Here is a 25,995-nt window from a genome sequence, read left to right on the forward strand (position 1 = left end):
GTTTTTGGTTTTTATTTTTAGCGTGTCCTCCACTAACCATCACTGTTACATGCATCACAAAAACTATTACCTAACGCTTACAATGCAGTGTACAATATCCACATTATATAATACCACTAACCTATTTAAAGACACTCAATTTCAAAAATAACGTGTGTAACCAAAATATTTTGAGCAGTAATACTTACATATTAATGATGAAATTTTATCTGTGTACAGTAGTAAATCAACGATACAGTTCAACCCGCTTCTGTTTTGCTCCAGATGTCAGATATGTCTATCAGCAAATATATGGCTTAGCTATGCCCAGAAGTCCTCAATAATAATAATAGTAAATAGTATTTTCCAAGAAATTACGAAAAATCGTTAACAACGTTTCGTTAGGTGCAGCTTCTTTTACTGCTACGGTACCACAGTGAATGAGTAAAGTGAATGCGATAAGAAAATTTTCGGTTACGCTGACCTATAAAATGCTATTCCAAATGCAAAATTAGACATGTTATACATCGTTAGAAAGCTTATACTCTCACCTACTGAATAAATGAACTGTCAATCAAGCCAGACTCCAGCCAACATGTCCATGTGGGGCCCACATGGGTTACACATGGGCTGACAATTGGGGCCTACCCGGGCTACCTAACTGGGGCCTATCCAGTTTTGTCCGCATCTTTCCATGTGGGCCCTACATGTGTTGGCCCAAATGGGTTAATGATGGGGCATTAATGGGCTCCATATAGGGCCCCTGTGGTCAAACCAGGTTTTTCCCATTTGGGCCCTACATGTATCTACCAGCATGGGTTAATAATGGGGCCAAGGTGAGTTACAGCTTGGGCCCTTGTGGGCCACAAGAGGTCTGTATATGGGCTACCAGTGGGTATTTATTGGTTCTCATATGGGCTGCTCGGGCTACCTTATTTTACAGTAACCCCTTAAATACAATTACACACTAAAGCAAAATAATATCCACAACAAGGGCTTAAACTGTTCTAATTGAATGTGTTGTTTAAAAAAGAAACCAGTCAAGTAATTTAGTTCATGTTTTTTTATTATAAAAAATTAGATCAGGTGATTAGATCCTCCTCGGTTCAGTAGGCAGTGTCCCTTTTGAAAAGAGAAAATAAATTTATTATTTGGCAAATTTCAATTGTTTACTTCTTCTAGTACCTTTCTCAATGCTCAATCAGATTAGCCTAGAGTATTTGATAACTCTCCTTTTCACTGCCACGCTCACTTGGTGTAAAAACTAGTATTAATGGATAATTCTCAACTAGGCTATATGCAAAGACACAAAAGTACTAAAATGTTATCATGCAAAAAATGGCTGGAGTCTACTTGTATGGACATTTTAAATGTGTAACATTAGGGAGGGCAACCGAAAAAAAATATTTCCGGAAATCAACACGAATATTGTAATTAAAATATCAGTTTAACCTTAAAGTAACGTATTGTAGACAATAATTGTCCTTAAGTGGAAATTTAATGTGGTAAACGGTCTGTTTTTGTAGCTTTTAAACACACATTTTCCGAACATTCCACCAATGATAGCAGCAGGACCCCGATGGCACCGAAAACAGACCAATTTCACTGAACATTCCATTGTTTACATTTATGGAGTTTGGGAACAGTGACATAACAATGGCTCTTACTGGTTGATTTTACGCGCTCATTTATGGCAGTTGGTGCAAGTTCGAACTCTCAGAATTCTGACTGATAGCCAGGGCTGCGTCCCAAATCACTCCCTATTCCCTATATAGTGCACTACTTTTGGCACCAGCCATTTTGTAGCGTGTCCCATCTGAGAAACAAAATTGTAGCACACTATATAGCGAACTACTTCTGCCCCACAATGCACTACAAAATGTAGGGTACAAGCTATGCACACTATCCGGAAGCCCACCATCCCACAATACACTGCGGTAGGGCTTTACAGTTTTTTTTTTTCAACAAAGATGGCGGTTGGAACAAGTGAGCGGTAGCTCCTTGTGCAAATGCAAGTTGTCCCTAGTTATGTCAAATCATGAATTATATTTGCATATTCGATACAAAAAAGTCACCAATTTTTGTTAGAGTGCCAAGTGTAATGTTAACGGTTTTTCTCTGGAGAGCTGCTTGCTAGCTAATCTCGGTACTAGCAGTGCAACTCAAGCAAAACGTCATTTTCGGTCCCTGATAAAAGATTTTTGAACAGTGTATTACTATACATTTGGTCGATGCCTTTATTAATGAATATTTAACCGAGAATTTCATATATACATGTAAAGATTACGTCCAAAAAATATTTTATCAGGGACCAAAGACAACATTGCTTTCTCGCCACATAAATAACGAATGCAATTTCCGTTATTGTGTGACAGATATTCAAAAGATAGTAGCGGCGCAGGGTGATGACAACAGTGTCCCAAAGCAAACGTTCGTTCTGCCGCTCACTCCCTATGTAGTGTGCTACATATTTCCCACTATATAGGGAATAGTGAATGAGTGAACAAGTGAGTCATTTGGGTCCAAGGGACAATAACTCGCCTCTATGAGTGAAGCCTTTTACCCTAGTGGCTACTGCGTGAACTGCAACGCCTGGTTGCAAAAAGAACTTGAAACCCCGCCCACCCAATGTTAAGTCAATGGGGAAAGCCTGAAATGAGGCCAATATTCTCTGAGGAAATATAAAGTCAATAAATTTTTTACACAAGAAATGATGGTTTAACTAATTAATCCCATCCCTTGTAATGTCTCCCCTGGGTCTGATTTTTTAAAATAATTCCGCCAAAATTCCCAAATCTGGGTTAATTTCAGTGCGTGCAATGTGGCTTGTCCTACTACCGTATGACCATATAAGGATTTCCCCATCCTCGCAGCCAGGCAGAGTGCTTCAGGGGCAGGTGTGATGCTGTCGTTTTATTCCCATTAGCTAGCTACATACGATCTCATCATTTAAAAGTCCAAGGTCCAAAAATGTTGTGTGCTGCGTTCAACTGTACTAACCGCTATTCTAAGGATTCTTCTCTCCAGTTCTTTCGGTTAAAGGAGTACCATGGTGGTTGAACGTGACACTTCCCAGTTGTCTTCAGGCAACAACAAAACAAATGTGCATAATTGTTTTATTCTTCAGTCATTTCAATGTACTTTAAAACGTATTTTTCTAAGCCTAAATTTCCCACTATAAAAATTCACCCGAACCGTCTGGGCGTGGTAATGAGAACTGTCAGTTAGCTATGATTGACAGACCGTGCCCCGTTACCATAGCTACCCCCATGCTACGCGCTCTCTTTGGGAGACTGAATTTTCACAAGCTAGCTAGCTTAGTAGTATATCAAGTATCGATAGATAGCTAAGGTAAGGAGGTTGACTTATATACAATTATAATTTTTGCTATCTAGCTAGCCAAGTTAAGATAAAAGCACAACTATAACGTCCTCATAAAAGCAAACTAGCAAGCTAACGTTATCGATAACATTGGCTTATGAAAGCAAACTCCTAGCTAGCTAACGTTAGCTAGCTAGCTAAATGAATATAACCAGAAATAATCTAAAGGCACTCTAATTTAAGTGAACCTAACGTTAGTCAAATATTTGCATTGTCTGAACAGCAGGACGGTGTGTCCTGTCAGATTTCTTTACGGGGCGTGGAAATGGGAGTGGTTACTGTATTCGTGACGTAGCAAAATGACAACTTTCTCAACCGGTTGAAAATAGGACGATGAATTTAAAACGCATATTTCTCCGAAAATACAGAACGGACATATTTAATACTTTGCTCATTGTGTTTCTTCAATGCCTCTTGTGCAAATAGCACATAAAACCGAGAAAGTGTGAAAATCACCATGGTACTCCTTTAATACATTTGAGACATTTTCAGATAAACAAGGTTTTATGTCAAAACGCGATTTCTGACCAGTTTGGGGTTTCAGTTGATTCTCATAAAGTCTCGTCTTTTATAATTTGTATATGTTGTAAGTGAAATCAGATTTGTAAGCAGTTTTGAAGCTTCTTTAAGAACACAAGCTAGCGCGATTTGCTTAGCTCAGGGGAGCAAGCTTTTACTGTCTTGCTATCGATCTATCTGTCTATCTAGCTAACTTGCTAGTTAGTTATCTTGTGATACATCTGCCTAGCTATCTAGAGTTCTGTTATCTATCTGTCTATATTACTAGCTAGCTAGTTAGCTAATTATCTATTTTATCAATTTTTCTATGTAAATATCGTAACACTAAACGTATCTTGCACAATTAACTTTTTTTAAATGTTATGACAGTACGGTTCTGTGGTTGCAAGGCCACGCTTGTTGTCCAGATGCGGGAGTGTCTATGTAAGGTAGTTGGGGTAGATTTTCCTGTAGTCGTGGACTCGTCTTTCGCTCCACTGCGCTTGCGATGGTTGCAACGGGCAATGTGGCTGCGCCCTAGTTTAGGCTTCATGCGCCAGTGAGCACTAACCATAGCAAATCAGTGGGTGACGTCATGAAGCACTTCGTCCATATTTTTATACGGTCTATATTTGCGACGCAGTCCAGGTCAATATTTTTGCTGGACACTCGGTACATCCCACCTTATAACCTTAAAGTCCCAGCTGATTGGTGAATAGTTTAAATGGATTTACAAACTAGACATGTCAGGCTCCAATCATATCGCCAATGCCTGGCTCTCCATCGATGCCACCACCCTCGGCCACGCCACCCCCAAGAGGAACCCCCTCCACGCCACCCCCAAGAGGAAACGCCAGGAGGACCCGTCGCCGAGCAGCCTCAGCCCACCCTCACCAGCCGCCGCCCCAGCTAACCAACACAGAGCGTGGCTCGCCTGCCCCACTGTCACAACCTGCCCCCCCCTCTGTTGAGACGGTAAGTGCTGTCCGCGAGCTGTGGCGACGCAGCTGCAGCGGCCTCGACCCTCACCAATGCCAACAGCTTGAACGCTTGCTGAAGGACAATGCAGACCTCATCACTGCCCACGATGAGGAATGCACGCAGACCGAGCTAGTGCAGCACGCTATTGACATTGGTGACGCTACACCGGTTCGTCTGCGCCCTCACCGTTTGTCACTCGCAAAGCGGCTGGGGGCAGAGAAGAAGGTTAGAGAGATGGCCATTGCAGGCGTCATTGAGCCCTCCAACAGCCCGTGGGCGGCTCCTGCTGTCCTAGTGCGGAAGAGAGTGGCATTTTTGCGTGGAATATCGGCACCTCAACGGTGTAACGCGCAAAGATCAAAATCAAAATGGCCGAGGATGCTAAGGCTAAAACCGCTTTCACCATCGGGCAAGGGTTGTGGCAGTTCCGCGTGATGCCGTTCGGACTGTGCAATGCCTCTGCCACGTTCGAGCGGCTGATGGAAAGGGTGTTGTCGACCGTCCCCCGAAACTGCCAGTAGCTTCGAGCACGCCGTCGCTAACCTCCACGACGTGCTCAAGGCGATTCGCCAGGCTGGGCTCCGGCTGAATCCCCGGAAGTGTCAGCTGCTCCGGAGGGAGACAGCCTTCCTGGGGCACGTTGTGAGTGAGTGAGGGGTAGCCACCGACCCAGTTAAAGTGACTGCTGTGCGGGATTGGCCGACTCCAGCAAATGTAGGTGAGCTGCGCAGCTTCCTGGGGTTGGTGAGTTACTATCGGCGGTTCGTGCGGGGTTTCGCCTCCATTGCCAGTCCCCTCCATCGCCTCACCGACAAGTACCAGCCGTTCGTCTGGACCACCGAATGCGCAGAAGCCTTTGCCCGGCTCAGAACAGCTCTCACGGAGGCCCCCGTACTGGCGTATCCCGACGTGCACCGCCCATTCATCGTCGACACCGACGCCAGTAACGTGGGGGTGGGAGCCGTCCTCTCTCAGGAGGACAGCGATGGAGAGAGAGCTGTCGCCTACTACAGCGGTGCCCTGAGCCGGGCAGAGCGAAACTACTGCGTGACCCGCCGAGAGCTGCTGGCCGTAGTCAAGGCACTGAGGCACTTCCGAGGTGGCCACTCCAAGGTAGCCACTTCCGCCTCCGCACTGACCACTTCGCCACCTGCTCCTAATTTCAGCACTGAGGCCAAGTCGCACGGTGGCTAGAGAGCTACAAGAGTGCGATCCAGATCGAGCCAGGCGGACGGCACCACCACGCTGACGCTTGTCCCGCTGTCCTGTGCGAGCTAGATTGTCAGACTGTCAGCGACAGGAAGATAGAGCCAGGTGGGCTAGCGGTGGCTACCGCTAACATCAGCGAGGCGGGTGCTGCCATGTCGCAGGCAGCTGCGGGAAGGCCAGGACCGACAGCACGCTAGAAAGGTGAGGCTGGCTGGAGGCAGAACACCGCTGAAATGGGCTGAGGTCTCGAGTGAGGCCCCGAGCTCAAGACCTACTAGGCAAGGAGGAACCTTGAGCTGGGGACGGCTGCTGTATGGCGGTGCAGGCACCCGGGCTTGGAAGCGACCTCCTCCAACTCCTCCCACGCCCCCCCAAGTCCTCGGGTTGGTGCATGGCTCGGTGGGGGCAGGCCATTTCGGGAACAGCAAGACCTTGCGACGATTGAGGGGGTGCTTTTACTGGCCTGGGTGCCGCCGGGACGTGGAGCTGCATGTCCACTGCTGTGACTCCTGTATGGCATGCAAGGGGCCTACCAAGCGCTCCCGCACCCCTCTGCAACACTACGTGGTGGGGGCCCCGATGGAGCGAGTGGGGGTGGACGTCCTCGGCCCCTTCCCTGTCACTGAGGCCGGTAACCGCTACGTTCTTGTGGCTATGGACTACTTTACAAAATGGCCCGAGGCGTACGCGGTGCCAGACCAAAGTGCTGCAACAACAGCGGGGAAGCTGGTCGAGGAGATGTTTGCCCGTTTCGGGGTCCCCGCCCAACTCCACAGCGACCAAGGGCGAAATTTTGAATCGCGGGTGCTGGCTGAAGTCTGCTGTCGGCTCGGAGTAGCCAAGACCCGCACAACTCCACTCCACCCCCAGAGCGACGGACTGGTTTAACGTTTCAACAAGACCCTGACTGCATAACTCACAATCCTCGCCGGCCAGCACCAACGATACCGCCACCTGCCCCTGGTCCTGTGGTCTTACAGAACTGCCGTACAGGAGTCTAGCCTCTGCACGCCCGCCGCCCTGATGACGCCTGTGGACTTGGTGTTCGGGGGCCCCGCCCGAGCACGGGGAACCAGCCCGTACAGAGGCATGCTACTTCCGCCAGCTGCTGGAACGACTGCGAGTGGCACACGACTTCTCTCGCCAGGGCCAGGACACTGCGGGACTGCGACAGAAGCGTGCCTACGACCAGCACTGCAAGGAGCAGGCCTTCAAGCCAGGTGATAAAGTGTGGGTCCACTGCCCAGTGCGCAAGAAGGGCCTGTCCCCTAAGCTGCAGTCACATTGGCGTAGGCCTGGCGAGATCTTGGAGCGGCTGAGTGAGGTGACGTATCGCATGCGCATGCCAAATCGAGGGCGCCTGGTGGTGCTCCACCAAGACCGACTCGCGCTTACCACACCGCCACCGAAGCGGTCGGACAAGAAGGTAGCAGCCCTGTCCCCTCTACACCACCGGCAGCGGAGGAAACGGCACAGCCCACCACGGGCCGACCCACTCGGAAGCGACGGCTACCAAATTATTTAGTTGACTACGAGGTAAATCGCTTAGAAATTGTGGGTCGTCGGAGACTAGCGACCCTTTAGATGGGGGCTGTGTGGCAATCTTGCCTGTGTTTTCCCTATTTTGTGTGTGTCTCGCGCTGCTGTATTCCCGCTGTTTGTTTCCCGCTGTATACAAATTTATCCAACCTTTGTGTGGTGGACGTGAAGGCTGCGTGATTGGTTCGACTGACTAAGTACCATTAAAAAGCTAATTTTATAGGTTATTGCTATTGGCTTATGCTAGCTACATCATATAAACCTCATATGGGGGATCAGTAAAGGCTAACAACACACTAGCACTTCTTGTTAGTTTTATCACCACTGCTGTGAAGTAAAAACGTGGACAAACTACGTTTTCTATGAGAAATGTATTGGCGAATTCACGAGCACACACTGCAGTCTAAATTCTAAAACTCCATTTTGCCCTCCCTAGTAACATAATAAATATGTAGAAGCCTAATATAATCGTTTGCGTCCTGCAATGTTACAAAGCAACCAATTTCCTTCAACGTTACTTGCTAACAATATCAAAACTGGATTATATCGGCTAATCGAAAACAGTTACATGTTTAAATAAAACATAGCGTTAGCATAGCCTACCTAGCATTAGCTAACATGGAACGTTAGATTAGACTCATGTACAAGAATTTAGTAATAGCTAGCTACAGTTAACTAACAAATTTGCTATATTAATGTTAGTCAACGTGTACAGTAAAATGGATTCAAATACGTGTTGTAAATATAAAACGGATAACAACTTTGTACAATCAACATAACTTTGCTTCCTAGTTACTAACATGCGATAATTACTCATTAAAATTTATACAGCTGAGCTTTACTTAGACTACATTTGCTTTTAATTTGTAAAGTTAATTATGGTTTTTCGTGTGCATACAGGCCCTTGGAAAAATACCGGGTCAAAATCAGGGAGAGTGATCCATTGCACTTCTTCCGTGGTCTGTGTGCAGAACGGTGGAAAATGATCATGTGTATGACTAAACTTGGGCCGACTGGACGACTGAAATTTTGCACGATCGCCCAAGCCTATGTATGACTAAATAACGGTGAAGCCACACTATACAATCGGCTGTTTGTGGGAGTGTCACCTATTTTTGACAGACAGTTGTGTTCATTAAATGTTGACTGGGTTTAATGTCGTGTTTCATGTTATCGTTATCCAGTTTGAATAAAAATGTAAAAATATGAAAACGTAAGATTGCATTTTGTATTTGAATTATTATGATAAACTAGGCTCCCTATTTATTTTTGTGATTTAAATATTTATGTCAAATAGGATCCATTCCCGCTTTTTTCGAATATTTGGAGGGAGAACACTGTATAAATAGAAATCGGCTTTTTGGTTTTTATCATTATCTGAAATGGACCAGAGGAAGCTAATTGCGATCGCTGCAGCAATCCGTGTGCGAAAATGCCGCCGTTGTCGCCGTGTTTGGGTTCACCCCATTCAGCTGACACGGAAGAAGCACGGGGAGTTCCATCGATTGGTGCAGGAGCTGCGTCTGAATGAGGTGCTGTTCCAGAAGCCCAGTTCGACAAGCTGCTTTCTCAAGTGGGGCCCCGAATTGTAAAGAAGAACACTTTTCAGTCCTGTATTGCATTGGCCAAATAAATAATATCCTATATAGGACACACGCATTATATACAGTCCCCTCCAAAAGTATTGGAACAGCAAAGTCAATTCCTTTGTTTTTGCTATACACTGAAGACAATTGAGTTTGAGGTCAAAAGATGTACATGAGATGACAGGTCCGAATTTCAGCTTTTATTTCCTGGTATTTTTATCTAGATTTATTAAACAACTTAGAACATATCAACTTTTTTATCAGACAACCCAATTTTTAGGTGAGCAAAATTATTGGAACATGTGACTGATTATTACCCATTTAAATAACAATTCATGGAGCGTTTGAGCAAAGAGATTTGAATACCAAGAGGCGACACCTCATTGGTTCGTGCAATGCAACATCAAACATCGCATCAAATTTAAGACCTTGGTGCTTGCATACCAGGCAGCTAAGGGGTCAGCACCAGGATACATCCAGAGGATCATCAGACCCTACACACCAGCCAGACCTCTCCGTTCTGCCACCTCTGGACGCTTGGCACCTCCCCCTCTTCGTGTCTGTACTTCCCGCTCGCGTCTGCTGTCTGTCCTGGCCCCTCGCTGGTGGAATGACCTCCCCGTGGCGGTCAGAACAGCAGAGAATCTGACTACCTTCAAACGCAGACTAAAGACTCATCTCTTCAGGCTGCACCTCTCCCCACCCCTCCCTAGCCTCTAGTTTATCTCTACTCTATTTACCTCAATGTACCTAGTTAGGCTAATACGATCACGTTAGTTTTTATTTGGCAGGATTGTTTTTGCCTGATTCTGATTAGGCAAATGTGATTTCAGTGCTAGTTTGTACTTGGCAGGATTGTTTGTTTGTTTGCTGGAAAGGTTACCCTACAGCAGGGGTGGCCAACTCCGGTCCTGGGGAGCCGCAGGGTCTGCGGGTTTTTGTTTTGACCTTAAATACAACAACCACTTACACAAAATAAACCAGGTGAGATGAGTTAACTATGTAATCAACTGCTTTAATTGATCAATTAAGTGCCGAGTAAAAACAAAAGCCAGCAGACCCTGCGGCTCTCCAGGACCTGGGTTGGCCACCCCTGCCCTACAGGGTTGGAGTCCTGATCTATGTGGTCACTTCTGGCACTACGATCTTTACTTCACTCTAGTGTGTTTCTTTTGCACCTCTGCACCTTGAACTAATGCACTTGTTGTACGTCGCTCTGGATAAGAGCGTCTGCTAAATGCCTGTAATGTAATGTAATGTAATGTAATGTAACATCTACACCCAGCTGCTGAGCCAGGCCGCCGCCATTTTGGACTGAAAGTTGATTGTTTACGGTCAGTGTCATACACTTCCCTTTTCATGTTGACACTTTCATTAAAGGAGTACCATGGTGATTTTCACACTTTCTCGGTTTTATGTGCTATTTACACAAGAGGCATTGAAGAAACACAACGAGTAAAGTATTAAGTATGTCCGTTCTGTATTTTTGGAGAAATGCGTTTTTTAAATTTATCGTCCTATTTTCAACCGGTTGAGAAAGTTGTCAACTTGGTGCGTCACGAATACAGTAACCACTCCCCTTTCCACGCCCCGTAAACCCATGGATAACTCGAGACCCATAGTTTGCGCCGCTGGCTTACAGGCAAGACAATGCAAATATTTGACTAATGTTAGGTTCACTTAAATTAGAGTGCCTTTTAAGGACTATTAGATTATTTCTGGTTATATTCATTTAGCTAGCTAGCTAACGTTAGCTAGCTAGGTAGTTTGCTTTCATAAGGCAATGTTATCAATAACGTTAGCTAGCTAGTTTGCTTTTATGAGGACGTTATAGTTGTGCTTTTATCTTAACTTGGCTAGCTAGATAGCAAAAATTATAATTGGATATAAGTCAATGTCCTTACCTTAGCTATCTATCGATACTTGATATACTACTAAGCTAGCTAGCTTGTGAAAATTCAGTCTCCCAAAAAGAGCGCGTATCATGGGGGTAGCGGGGCACGGTCTGTCAATCATAGCTAACTGACAGTTCTCATTACCACGCCCAGACGGTTCAGGTGAACTTTTATAGTGGGAAATTTAGGCTTAGAAAAATACGTTTTAAAGTACATTGAAATGACTGAATAATAAAAAAATTATGCACATTTGTGTTGTTGCCTAAAGACAACTGGGAAGTGTCACGTTCAACCACCATGTTACTCCTTTAAATAATAAATCATCAGTAATTCTCACTATTACGATCTCACTTTTGTGACATTGCAATTGTTGAACCACGGACTGGACAGGAGAAACAGATCTAGAAAATCACCCAAATAGTAAGGTGACCAGATTTCTTAAGCGCCATGTCCAAGGCCCCATAGAATAAAATCGGGGACTTTTTTTTTTTGCCACTGCTGTAACGTTTCGTCTTGCTGAAAATAAAAATGCATAGCGAATTTGCAGTTTATTCACCAAAATCTATATACAGGTAATGGCAAGAGCAGCGTTTGATCTCAGCTGAAATGTGTAACTGGTCAGAATATTTACTTTGCTCGTTGTCATTTTGAGAGTAAAACGAATACATATAGGCTATCACATTTAAAATGTAGGAGTCTATGTAATACATTTTCAGTGGCTATTAAAGATCATATAGGTCATATATAAGTTATACATATGACAACTTCAATATAAACTGTTTACATGTCTAAATCTATTTTTGAATAATAATATTGGCCCGGACCACATGTTTTAATCGGATTATGTTTATCTGACTAAGACCGTGGCAATGTTTACATCATGTCTTAATCAGGTTGTCTTAACGTTAGTTGGATTTTTTCTGCAATACTATTATAATTTAGTCCTATAGCCAACCGTTTGTGAATGGACAGACACAAGCCAGGAATAAATTAACGTTCGTTAGCTAACGTTAGCATGTCATTTACAAGAACAGCTAACGTATACCATATAAAACAAGGGAGTTTTGGCTGGTCTAGTTTAACTGAATAATTATCTGTAATCTTATAGGGAGCCAGTGAAAGGCAATCACTGTCTTATTCTGATTTTTTTCTATAAAAACCTATACCAATTTATTACTAAAATCTATCGTTTGTGAAAGGACAGACAAGGAATCGTTGTTATTAACGTTAGCATGTAAATAATGGTATTTCTGCCACTGCCATGTCGATAACTAGCTTGCACTTTGACAAGTCCAGTCAAACTTCAATTTCTACACTTTTGTGAATAAATTTGAAAAAAAAATTACCATCAGGATCTTTGGGGAACCAGTGAAAGGCAAGCTCTGGACTTGTACTTGGATAGTTCTGACAATTTATTGCTGAACACTGTTTTCGGTTTTTCTATACTTTTCCCCACGGCTGATTTGTAGTCTTCATGTTGTTGTCTGGATTAATCACCTTCAGAATTCGGCAGATTCAGTCCATAATGGCGGTACTGCTACGTGAGCGCCTCTTCAGGCGGTTGCAGAACAATGACCTGAGTGTCACCTCTTGGTATTCAAATCTCTTTGGTTTGAGTGAATGTAGACACAATATTACTCACTGTGGCTGTGCTGCACTGGAACAACTCCCCCAGATGAACAGATGGGTAGTTCTGTCTCAGCTTAATTAACATCATGAATATCTGGTCTTATAATGACAGACATTTTCCAACCTCCACCCACTGTAGTAAGTTAGTGTGTCCTGAAACCGCACCACAAACCCACAAAAGCCTGTAAGGCTCTTTTGTCTGGCAATCCTGTCTCTAATAACCGTTTCAGACAACTGGGAAGCAGAATACCGTTGCCTACAGTATTGAATCTTCTCAACTAGAGACTGGAGCTTGGCTTGTGCATTAGTGACCTCACTCTCTTCAATGATGGCTTGAACTTCAGGAGTAAATACCTCTGAAGGGGGATCACTTAAGTCGCTGCTGACTTTGCGAGCCTCATTGGAATCGCTGCCCTCTTCAGGAGTACCACTTGAATCGCTACCGACTTTGCAAACCTCACTTGATGGAGTACCATGCCAAGGAAATCAAAGAGGTCCCTTCTCCTTGCCCTTTGGAAAGTGACAGCTGCAAAGCCTTGATCTGCTGCTGGGCCTCCTGTCAGCTTGCCTAATTGAAAACATGCAGACCAACAAACAAAAAATAAAAAAATAAGTTAGACATACTGTGCAATACTTGAACACATTGTTCATTAAGCAGACAATTAGTGATTTTGACAGTGTTGATAATAAACGTTTATTCACGTGTCAATGTCTGCCGTAAATACACAAAATATTGCCTTGTCCAGTACAATTTTTCTACCGTCTGTTATGATAATTTTTCACTTAACGAGCTGGTTTAAACTTTATATTTCATAAAGTCAGTGACAATCTTCCATATAAAACGGCATCACAGCGACCGAATAGAAAAGTCATTATCCTAACATTACATGACACAGATATTTATTACATTTCATTATGTGTCGCTATAGCGATTGCATTTACTAAAGTCACTTTACCCTCCTGTTATGTTAAGAATTCAGTTACAAAAAAAATGCATGTGTATATGTTTTATTTAGTTATCTATGTCCAGCACTTGTGCACTTCAGTGATGTTAAACTCTAAAATGGGTCCATTTTGACCCCAACACAAGAGGAGGGTTAAAATTCAAGTTGTTTGCTTGGCATACATTTTCAAACAAGCATGACCAGTGAATTCTGAATTTGCGATTAAGGATAATACAGTGGCAGTTTTAGTTTCTTCGCAAAGCATACTTGAGCAGTTTTCAAAAGAAATAAATATACACTGTTGAAAATGTATGATTGTGTTAGGTAGTCCAATTTGCGCGTGTAACGGTAATGTTAATGTTATTACATTTTAGCTGGACATCTGCGTCTTCAACACTAACGTTACGGTTATTTTCGCTAGTAAAATGATAAAAAATTTAGTGTCCATTTACCATACAAGTCTAGTCCAACTTCGCTTCTGCACCTCGTGCGTTGGAAATTGGAAGAAGGAACAGGCGTCCACATCAGACTCGTGGTTGCAGCTTGGGGCAAAGCACTGCGCCATCTTGGCGAACACCCAGCAAGCTAAGTTTTAAAAATATAAAATAACTACCTAAATACTAATCTAGCTAAGATTAAAAGCTAATAATGACTATAGCTATAAAATCAAAAAATCTATAACAGTTAGCTAGCTAGCTAAGTATTTATATACACACAGTAAAAATTACTAGTTAACGTTAACAAGAAACTAACCTAGCCAGCTAGTAGTAGTAGTAGCCATCTAAAGAACAAGAAAATGCAAATATGTAGATATAAAATTGGAAAAATGTAAAAATTGATAAAATGTAAAAATTGGAAATATCGTGGAAATACGATATCAAAGTGACACTAGAAGTAGAAGGGTGCAAGCATGTTCCATCTGAGTCATGATGATATAAGCGTGCGTCGGGAGCATAGTACCTAATGTGTAGTAGGCATGTGTAGTTCCTAAGCATACTAAACGCACACAATGTTGTACCTGGTACTTGTCATGGGTCAAACGTGCTGCTGATTTCATATTTCATAAGTCATGAGTACCGCATACCAATAGCTAACTGGTTCCCAACTTGTAACTAAAAATATTGCTTATTGAAAATTTCCCATTCATTTTCCCATTGCCAAATTTACGGGAAAACGAGGGGAGTGGCTTGGTGACGTTTTCACTTACAAGCTCTATAAAAAAGACAGCCCTTCTAGCCGGGAAGTGTGACTGGCGTGGCTAGCGGCAGTAGCCCTGCTAGCTACCAAACAGTAGGTTCTTAATCACCGATGTTCCTAGCTAGCGTTATCTAGTTAATGTGCTAATGATAATAGTTATGAAAACAATCAAGCAAACCTTTGGGTGTTGGATCTAAATAAAGGAACTTTTATTTGCTAGTCACTAGTTAAAACTAGCTTCTGTTTGTGTTCTGGGAGACAGCCATGAAGACAGTTCACCAACCCGGCAAGGCAGGAATAGCAAGTGGGACAGCTAGCCGCATTAGCTCCGCTAGCTACCTAGCAAGCAAGTAATGTTCTTAATCACAGGAGTGTTAGAATTGGTTAGAATGATGTAGCGTTTTCCTTTATGAAATTTAACCTGTGCGTTTTTTGTGTTTTTGCGACTTGCTTTTAGTCCAATAAAGGATTTGCACTCATTCAATAACTGTGTGGCTGCATTGTTTATTGATTTGCACCCTATGTTGGGAATGGATGTGCATGAAGTGGCTAGTACATCACAAAGCTGTAGCACTAGGGCTTACTATGTATAATTTTAACATGCAGACCGATATTTGGAGTTCTGCTGCTTTTACCTGAATGTGTGAGCAACCAATGACTATGAGTGGTCACGCCCTGCTCATGTTAATTGACAGGAGGTCTTGCCATTTTGAAAAGTCATTATGAAATGGAAAAGGGAGTTTGGAAGTAAAAACGCCTTTCAGAAAAGTGTAATTGAGTCATTTTCCCAAACTGGTATATTTTTAACATGGTAATATGCTATTTTTAAAATATGAATTTTCTACTTTTTAAACTTTCTATTCAAAAGAGGATGTGTGAGTTACAGGAAAACATACTGGTCCAACTCAGGCACCTAAATTGTATGGATTATAAATGTTTTTTTTTTTTTTGTCACTCAAGCCTTGGAAAGTGTCAGCCCTGTTACTGTGACCTACGTAATTATTTACATGTGATTGAAATGTAATTTCATAAAACTTTTCACATTTTTACAAATTAATTGCACCTTATTCCAGCATAATTCATTTAAATCAGTATCCAATTACTTTTATGCACTTTTACATCAATGAAGTAGTTACAACTGTGTTGAGCACCTAAAACGGTTGCTTTACATTTACAATTATTGCTATTATTTAAATAATTCCCTCACTGTTTTACAATATATCATTGGTCTCCCGTTCCCCTAATGATACAGTATAATATTTGTATCACATTTTATGATTTTATGATATAACTAGGGATGAGCAAGTACATCATTATCTGTATCTGTTCAACCAACCGAATTATCTGTGTCCGTATCCGTACTCGGAATGGGCGGGGCTTACACCTGAAGTGGGTGGGGCCTAACAGGACGTTGGTAATGTAATTTAGTAAAGTTACATTGTCATTAAATGTAATACGAAATCTACATCAACAAATAATATGATCTCTCATGTTACACAAAAACTTTTTAGGGTTCCATAACCCCTAACCCTAACCCCTTTCTCTGTTATTGTAACGCATGCAGACACCGGAAAAAACAGTACGCCGCTCACACACAAGTGAGTTGAAGAGCGAGCCTTGCGTTAGTTCCGCCTACCCTCTCTGGCGGACCAACCACTGATGGGTGATGAAAAACGCGTCACTAACTGCGCCGCTTGTGATTTTTTCCTGGGAATGTCGCCACAGACACCAAGTTTTTTAATCATGAATTATGATAATAATAATAGTATAAATTAATATAAAAATAGGCTCAATCACCATTGTGTTACCCAATGCAGCGATAGTGACTTAAAAGACATTTATTTTAATGAAAATCTTCGAGATTATTACTTTAAGAAGTATGAAGTAAAATGCATGAACTAGAGTTTTCATACTCAGCATAACTTTGTTTTTTATAGATTTTTTTTTTTTACTTTTTAAAAATTAAATTTAAACAGTGTGATGTTTGTGTGTGTGATCACAGGGCTTTTTTACTACCTAACGTTTTTATTTGTTTTTTTTGTTTTGTTATTTCTACACAAAGTAAAACAGTGTTAATTATGTGGTGTGGGGGTGTGTGTGTGTGTGTGTGTGTGAGAGAGAGAGAGAGAGATTGTTCTACTGATCAAATAGTCCTATGCTTTTTTTCAAATCGTCATTAACTGTAATGAAGACCAGTTGTTCCACATGGCTAGGGTCTAGGTTTGCACGCTGTGGACTGACCACATTTCCAGCTGTGCTAAAAACACGCTCAGACTGGACATTTATAGGTGGACAATGTGCAAGACTGGGCCAGCACTGAAGCTTGCCTGACCAGTATTTCACTGGGTCATCAGTAAGGCTGATGTCCCCATCTGTCAGGTAGGCTTCCACATTACCTGATGGTGCATGTGTCCTCATTGGAGTAGCCGATTTCTTTTTCTGCAGGAAGGAGAAGACTGAGCAGCTGCTGGTGACAGGTGTCTCTTCTGTGTTTCTTGCAGGTGCAGCCACAGCACCACAGAGCTCCATCCTATGGACTAATGTCCTCTTCAGTGTCTCCACATCAACACTGTTTGGGAAACAGCTGGCCTTATATCTGGGGTCAAGGAGAGTGGCGAGCAGAAATGTGGAGTTTGAAAAGATGGGTTCGAAACGCCACTCTAGTTGTCTACTCAGATTGGCTGCCAGTTTCCTTGCTGCTGTGCATAGCTTTTCCCTGGACTCAGCAGCAACATCCTGCCCCAGCCCCACCGTGGCATCCTGATCATCACCACCAGCCATGACATCAGATTCATCCTCACCAACTGCAAGAGTTCCCAAATGCAGTGACCTGATGATGGAGCACAAGCCATGCAGTAGGGGGATGACCTCAGAGGTGGACGCACTTTTTGAGAGTGCCCGTGTGACCTCCTCAAAAGGACTAAGAACAGGCATCATGTCTGATGCTAACCTCCATTCATTTGGGTAGATGATTGTTGGAGCTTTACCCATATTGGACTCCTGTGTCGTAATCTGCACAGCCCTGCACTGCTCCACCAGCCGCTGGAGCATACAGAACATATAGTTCCACCCTGTTTTTATATCTGTTATGAGCGTGTGCAGGGAGAGGTCCAGCTGCATCTGCAGCTCATGTAGTCTGTTGGTGGCTTTGCTTGGGCGATGAATAAAGCCAGAGATGCTCCTGGACTTGGAGAGAAGAGATGTCACAATCTTGTTCAGCTCCAGTGCTTTGGCCACACCAAGTGAAGCATATGGGACAAACACCGGATGTTGTGACCATAATCCCTCAAGGCCTTCACCATGTTGGCTGCATTATCTGAAACAACAAACCCTATTGTAATAGACTGCCCAACAGACTCTTCCCACTCTCTTATCTTTTCCTTAAGGCAGCACAGAATGCTGTCTGATGTGTGCTCAATGTCCAGCACACCAACATTTAGCAGCCCTGCTTTCCTCTGTACTGAAGACTCCCCTACACATTCACACCAGTGCCCAGTAATACAGAGATTTGCATGAGCATTGTGGTTGCTGATCCAGAGATCAGTAGTGAGGTTTATGACACCTCCCTCAGCTGCTTTAAGTGACTGGACCAACTCCCCTCTCATTGCCTCATACAACTCAGGCACTACAGTTCGACTGAAATAGTGCCTCGATGGGATCTTATACTTGGGCATAAATACTATGTGCGGTTGTTTAGGGCCACAACCGCAAGGGGGGGCCACACGACCACGAGGGGGGTCACACGATCCAATGTTTATCGAAGGTAATTAACGTTATTTTCGTATTTACGTTATTCATCCCCTATCGCTGAACTAGCGGTATAAAGTGAAAATGGAACGGCAACAGAACATTTCATAACAACTTAATGTATGAAAGATTTTACCAGGTAAACCACCCCCCCCCACCGCTCGACAGACTTGTTTAGGGCCACCAAAAACCTAGGGCCGGCCTTGCTGAAACCACTCCTCTCCACCACAGAGAAAGGCTCAAGATCAGTGCAAAACATTTTACCTATTATCTCTGTAATTCTTTTTGACCGAGGGTGGTTTTCTGGGAATTGCTGCTTGGCTGCAAATGCAGTGAGTATCGGTGAAGAGGGAGAGGAAGGTGAGCCCTTAGCACCCACCTGAACACCAGCAAGGTTTTCCCTACCATAGAAAGGCTTGGGTGCAGCGCCTAGGTGAATTTGCGGAGCGCCTTAAGCTGAATGAACGTAAAAAGGCATTTAGGTGCCATATCAGAATGAATGTAAAAACAACGGTGATGCGCTGACAAAAAAAAATAAAATAATAATGGAGAGGTGGCTTTATGGTTCTAAACACTCCGCGCTATGATGGAATTATAAATAGAAGTGGGTGATTGACGAGCGTTTTTGTGTTTTTATGCATGGTAGGTTAAATGCATTTACAGAATATAGCGTTTTTTCCCAAAGATGGTATTTCTCGATATAATTGTGCCGCTTTGTTAACACATTACTACGGTTGCGGGTCAGGCACTCTTCACGGTAAGAAGAAATTTTAGGATAGCGATTTCGATTTTGCTTGTGTCGACGGAAGTGCTGCGACGGAGACAGCGATAGATTTACCCACTAGCCACATCTGTCCAAAATGTAAACAAGTAATCCAGTTTTCACGGTCAGGAAAACATTTAGTACAACGTTAGCCAGTGAAGCTAGTTAGTTGACGTTACATAAAGATACCTCGATTGAACTAACGTTAACTCTAACGTGGCTTGGTATCTAAACAAAGTTAGGCTGTGTTCGTGAACACATAACGTCTTTTTCTGATGAAAACCGCTGGTCAAAGCGTTTTTTCATATTAAAAAAACAAACAAAAAAACACTGTTCCAAAATATAGTTGAGAGCGCCTAAGCCCTCTGAAAACCTAGGGAAAACCCTGACCAGTGCCCTGAGAAGGAGTGCTGCCAGAAGAGGTGGAGGGGGTGCCTGATCCAAAGGGCTTTCTCATGTGATGAACATATAACAGATGATTATGTAGAGATGTTGTATTATAATGTTTTGAATCCCTACCTCTGCTGATTTTGGACTTGCAAAGCTTACAAATGGCTTTGGAGGGATCCCTTTCACAAACAGTGAAAGAGTCCCATACTGCAGAGGTCCTCTTGGTCTTTGCTGGAGGAGGACCACCATCACCAGATGCAATATTGCCACTGACTTGATCCTCACTGCCTTGTAAGGTTGAGCAAACCCTGACTGCTGGTTCAGTGTCAATCAAATTACACTCTGTATCACTCATTGTATAATCACTGATCGTATAAGTGTTTCAAATAAAATAGCATAAAAATGCAAGAGAGAGAGAGTGTGTGTGTGTGGGTGGTGGTCAAATAAGTAGTTATGTGCTATAGGTAGTACACAATGCAAGATTCAGCCTGTTATTTATTTGCAGCCTTGATTGTTACTCTGGTTTTATTTATTTTTTTTAATTAACTGACGGTGTGAAGACAGTAGTAGACAGAGCGCGCAAGGTTACTTCATAATTTCAAACTGCTTTCCTAAGGGCTATTTTGCGTCCTGCGACTTGGGTTACAACAGTGAATATGTACGAATTCCTAGACGTGCTGATCGAGACCACCCTTTCTCATATTAACCTCAAATACGCACGACAGTATACTAGCAAATTTATGGCAAGTTCCATTAATTTATATGGGGTGGTCGATGTCCGCTTAGCAACCAAAGGTAGCGCTGGACCACCGCTGACTTATTTGCCGGCACCGGAAAAAAATGGTGAAAGTACTGAAAAAATAACCACAGGAGGATAACGAGGACATTTTTTCTACATAACTAGGTACGGGTTGTTACCGATATTTCGCCTTTTTCATATATAGTTGTAAATCAGTTTACGCTTTCCCGTCTGTCGAACGAAGGTGGTCGAATAGGTGCTCTCACTCTAGCACTGACTTCGTTTCAGGTAACAAACTTGTGGTAGCTAGCTGACCAGTAATAAGCCTGCAATAGTTATGAATTAGCTAACTACATTGATTGTAGCTAGCTAGCTAGCTAAACGTAGCTAATATTGTATAAATTATGCACAGTAACGTTAGATCAAGTAGTTGATACGCTTTAGCTACGTTTTGAACGTTATGATACCTGTTTCCAATGACTTCAGTGTGTTACATTGCCTGATCATTTTTTGTTGTGGTAACCTAGCAAGATGACCCAGACTATTAAGAGCCACGGTGTTTTTCCAGCAATGCATGCTATACAAATAATAGCTCCCCCTTGTGGAGAATCTTCAGCCTGCTAAATGCGAGTGAGTGACTGAGTGAGTTACAAACCAGGAGCTTGACCAGGAAATTATGTTGAAATGTAAGTTTCACACAGCAAAAATATGTTCATTGTAAAACTGTGTTATAAATCTACCAGTTATTTCTGATAAATGAGAAAAAAGCAAAAGACATTGTTCCAAGAAGAATCATACAGCGCTTTAACCAATTTTCTCGCAAATCATACCTGCAAAGTGGGGATGTGTGTCTCTGTGCAGGGGTACATGTGCTAGCATCCCTGCTGCATGTGCTAGCATCCACGCTACACATGTGCTAGCATCCACGCTACACATGTGTTAGCATCCCTGCTGCAGGCCTGTCCACCAGCCCTAGGGTCGGCCAGGAAGAGCCCTTCCTAGCCTGGGGGCTACGACAGAAGCTTCTCATCCTTAACCACTTCAGCACACAGCAACAGCAACACACACTGCTCACACTGTGCCTAATAAATCCAGCATATCCGGGGGGTCAGGGCGCAAAGTCCACCAACTCATCCTCACACCTGTTTAGGCTCCCCCTGAAATGAGTCTCTCTGGATGGTTCCTGATAAACACAAAATGGACACATTTTGTGTTATACCAGGTAATTACCAGGTAATAAGCCAACAGATATAGCAACCCTGAAACATGTGCAAATGGTTATAAACCCATTATTACCCCTTTATTACTGCTTTATTACCCCATTATTGCTCCAGCTGTGAGGCACACAGATGTGCTCTCCCTTGTGTGATTCTGATTCCATGTGTTTCTTGTTCAAAGCTACTGGCTGGTCACTCATACAGTCTCTTACCTGCACGGTGTCCATCCAGAAAACATTTTAACTTCACCACATTTTGGCCTGTGTGGAGGAGCTGTGTGAATAGACAAAACTTGATCAGAAAACAATAATTAATTTTCCACTGTAGAACCTTGTAAGTAGGTAAAAAAACATTTTGGGGGAAATTTACATTCTTTTTGCTTTCCTGTGCGTATCCTCAGCCACACTGAATCCTGGGATAGCAGGAGCAGCCTGCATGCAGGGCCAACTTTCATACGCACAGAGACCCAGCCTAAGCTGTGCATTGCTCACAAGCTCATAATATTTCAGTCTTTGTGCAATGACGACTAATAAAATGACATGCAGAAGCACTGTAGGTGATGGGGCCTTGATTATTGATGACGGTCGTTGCTGGTTTACCCTCTCGTCCTGGTAAATGACGTCTGCCACTGTGGATTTGTCCATCTCTACTGATACTGTAGTTTCCATATATCTTGCTGGCATCCGCTGCCAGTTGTGATGTCATCACATCACTGTTTGCCTCTCTGTAATCAGACATACAGGAACAGTGGTGCTAACCTGCAGAGACTCAGCTGACACATATCTGTGTACCACTAAAACACACCACTGTACCACTGTGTACTCACCAGGACCAAAGTGTGAGTCCTGGCTTCCATTTCACTGTATCATTCCAGTGTCCCATCTGTATTCAACAGGTTTCTTTTGCAATCCTGAAAGTAATATTTTAAAACATTTGTTTTCTAAGAATACACAAGAAAATGCCATAAATGCGAACACTGTCATCACTGCAACATGTGATGAAATGCCTTCGCTGTTTAATCCAAACTCTGAAGCAAAAATCCTTTTTTCGTTTTTTTTTTGTTGTTTTTTTCTTTTTGCTGTTTTTGTGCGCTTTATTAATTAGTAATTCTTCTTGGTGATGGCCAGATCTAAAATGGAGAGACAGACAGAAACAGACAAACAGACAGACAGACAGACAGAAAGGCAGGCAGGCAGGCAGGCAAGGCAGGCAAGAGACAGACAAAAGGACAAAAAGGACAGAGACAGACACACAAACACACAGACAGACACACAGACATTTAAACATTTAAAATTTCAGTCGGTCTCTGTGGAAACGCAGCAGCAGCAGCAGCTGCGTTTCAGGGCCTTCCACACTCGGGCAAAGAAGAGCCTGACTCCTTTCTTCTGCTTCTTCTCCTCTGAAAAAGACGAGGGAGAGACTCCTTTCAGCACAGCCTCTCTGTGTAGAGGTCTGTGCTGGGAGCTGCTAACTGTGATTATTTAGCCACTGGGTGCAAAAGTAAAGGAGCATTTTCAACAGTGTCCACCCAGCGCATACTATCTGTGACTCACTGTGTGGAAGGTCCAGGAGTGTATCACCCGCGGCAGTGTCCAGTGGAACAGGGATCTCCATGTCAAACTGCAATCACACACACATCTCATTAAGCACTGTCTGGAACATCTCAACTATACAATCACACTTTTCTCTTTTTAAAAAAAAACTTCTCATCAGGACATTTGTCCATGTTCCACAATTGGAAATAACCAATCACAGACAATCAAGCCAAAAAAAAATTGCCAATCAAGCCCTGATATCCTGATAACATCACTGATTGGCAGACATGCTGTGCAGGGTGCTGAATCAGTGGGAGGAGCTTTTCATACAGTACTTACTCCATCTGGCTTTCCTCCCTCCTCCACCAGAGGTTCCTCAGTCGTGGGGATCCCCCCCAGCGTTGCCATGGCCACATCAGTTAGCACCGTTGATGTCATTGGTGCCTCACTTTCCATCTGTGGTGTCAGTGGTGAGTCCATATCCTCCTGAGATGTCATGCAGGAGTCTACTTCCTCAAGTGATGTCATGACTGCATCACTATTATCCGGCGATGACATTTTTGAGCCAATTTCTTCCAGTGATGTCACGCAGGAGTCCATTGGCTCTAGTGATCTCATGACTGCCCCACTTTGCACCACAGATGTCATTAGGGAGTCAATGTCCTCCAGTGATGTCATGCAGGAGTCCATTGCTTCACTTTCCACCACAGATGTGATTGGTGAGTCACTGTCCGCCAGTGATGTCACGCAGGAGTCCATTTCCTCCTCTGAAGTTGTGGATGCCTCACTATCAACCACTGATGTCTTGTCTTGGGCCACTGGCGTCTCTGGTTCCACTGCAGTGTTCACAGGATCTTCTGCCGCAGGGACGTTCTCTTTCTCCTCTTCCTCAGGCGTGGCAGGGCCGGCGCTCAGTGTGGTATCAGCAGCCGCAAGGAGGGCCTTGGCGATGGCGGTGGTGATGGCGGAGGTGACCGCGGCGCTGTTCCCCCTCAGGACGGCCTGCAGAGCTCCAGGGGAGCCGGCCTGCTCCAGCAGGTCTCTGTGGAGCACCCCCACCATGTTGGACCTGGCCCACCTCCAGCACTGCACCCCGAAAGCCCGCTCCTCTGCCCATCCCGCAGCGTGCAGGTCGTCATGGACGCATATGGCCATGCCCACCGCCACCTCGCTGATGGCCCTGCTCGACGCTCTGCGATTGGCTGGCTCCATGACGGCGCCGAGCAGGTCGGTAACGCCGTCCCCCACCACTGCTGACAGGGTGTGGGGGGGGCAGGTGAACGGGTGTGCCAGCGCCTGTGCCAGCTCTCGCAGTGGGCCGCTCTCACAGGTCAGCGAGAGCGGCACGCTGGGTATCCTGGGCACTCATTAGAGGGGCTTCTGAGCTGCTGGGACTCATCCCTACATCTCTGCAGATGTCCTGCAGCTTTAACCTCATATTCACCTCCCAGACCTGAGCACAGCACAAGGAGAACATTACTGACACGCCATTACATCTACTGACAGACCCATTACACACCGACAGACCGATTACATGTACTGACAGACCCATTACATCTACTGACGGGACAGCATTACTGACAGTATGCAATGGTGTGACCTTGTAATTACAGATATAGGGATTGAGCAGAATGCAATTAGCTGCTTGGCAGTAGCCACTCATTGTACCTCACAGTTTGCTAATAAAAGTGTTCCTGCTTCATAGCATCTTTCTCCTCTCTGGACTTTACTCTGATGACATCACTAGGGCGTTTCTGTGCAGCAGAGCTGCCTGAGCCAGAGGCCTGCAGTAGATACCGGGGCTGCTTATTCTGAATGAGTAACTAAAGGAAGTATAGTGGCCGTGAGCCGTCCCTACCAGGTGAATGAGGCGATCTCGCTGCTCAGAGGTGTCCGTCTGAAATCTGCACACAAGTCTGAATACAGACTTTAATTACAAAACTCAAAAACAGAAAACAGAAAATCCAAAGGGAACCTAAACGGGCAGGGCAGAAACAGGTGGACAAAAAACAGGCATGGGGAAACACGGGCAAACGCTCAGGCAAGACACAAGGAAACACAAGCGAAAACACAAGGAACCAGCACCCGGAGTCAGGGAAGAAGACGACTTAAATAGACTAGACCCTAACAAGACACAGGAGGGCACAATGCACAATCAGACCACAGAGGGAAGGGATAACTAGACACAACTGAAAAACAATAATAGAATAATTGGAACCAATAAAACAATTAAGCAGGGAAAAGGAACAAGACTACCGCCATCTGGCGGCCCAAAAAAGGAAAAAGAGAAACAAAAAGACAGAACCATGACAAGTGGAGTAGACAAAGGTTGTGTTGTGCTGGTGTGTAAAATCATGTCTACACTGTGAAATGGGCAGTGGGTTGTTTAGTTTCACCCCTCAAGCCTGACTGTGCAGCTCAACTCACCTGTGAAACATTTTGTATTTAATATTTAATCTTAAATGAGGGTTAACAAAACTGTGTGGTTACTAAACTAATGTGCATTAATATTAATAGTCATCGCTGTAATACCTCCCTCAGGAAGAATAATCTCTTACCTGCTCTTCATATTTGCTCTTACTCCAGCAGAGTACAGTTGTTGCTATGTACTCCACACAGCTGTGCAAAATGCCGCAATCCTTCGGTAGAAAAAGAAAATGTGTCAGATTTCAGATAATACAAACAATGCTGTCCATTTATTTATTTTCCTGTTTATTAAAAAATGAAATCAACATGCGTTTCTTAAATTAAACACAAGCATTAGAT

General features: G+C 43.8%; 1 protein-coding gene across 1 annotated transcript; it reads right to left on the bottom strand.

Annotated features, from left to right (window-relative positions):
- Positions 1 to 969: 969 nt before the first annotated feature.
- On the bottom strand, positions 970 to 25,667 carry LOC135250617 (uncharacterized). The gene is made up of 10 exons (XM_064327127.1): positions 25,088 to 25,667; positions 23,569 to 24,682; positions 23,248 to 23,314; positions 22,521 to 23,093; positions 22,294 to 22,418; positions 21,907 to 21,967; positions 21,308 to 21,660; positions 17,235 to 18,154; positions 13,052 to 13,265; positions 970 to 1,101 (listed from the first exon to the last, which is right to left on the bottom strand). The coding sequence occupies exons 2-4, from the start codon at positions 24,439 to 24,441 to the stop codon at positions 22,990 to 22,992; spliced, it is 1,044 nt and encodes a 347-aa protein (XP_064183197.1). The 5' UTR covers positions 24,442 to 24,682; positions 25,088 to 25,667; the 3' UTR covers positions 970 to 1,101; positions 13,052 to 13,265; positions 17,235 to 18,154; positions 21,308 to 21,660; positions 21,907 to 21,967; positions 22,294 to 22,418; positions 22,521 to 22,989.
- Between the last annotated feature and the right edge of the window lie 328 nt (positions 25,668 to 25,995).

Source organism: Anguilla rostrata, chromosome 3 (assembly GCF_018555375.3).
Source record: "Anguilla rostrata isolate EN2019 chromosome 3, ASM1855537v3, whole genome shotgun sequence".
Classification (NCBI taxonomy): domain Eukaryota; kingdom Metazoa; phylum Chordata; class Actinopteri; order Anguilliformes; family Anguillidae; genus Anguilla; species Anguilla rostrata.

Coding starts and splice junctions, on each gene's coding strand:
- LOC135250617 (XM_064327127.1), bottom strand. CDS start 24,441: ATGGAGCCAGCCAATCGCAGAGCGTCGAGCAGGGCCATCAGCGAGGTG. Junction 23,315..23,568: donor AGGGAGGAAAGCCAGATGGA/GTAAGTACTGTA, acceptor GTGTGATTGCAG/TTTGACATGGAGATCCCTGT. Junction 23,094..23,247: donor ACTCCTGGACCTTCCACACA/GTGAGTCACAGA, acceptor CGTCTTTTTCAG/AGGAGAAGAAGCAGAAGAAA.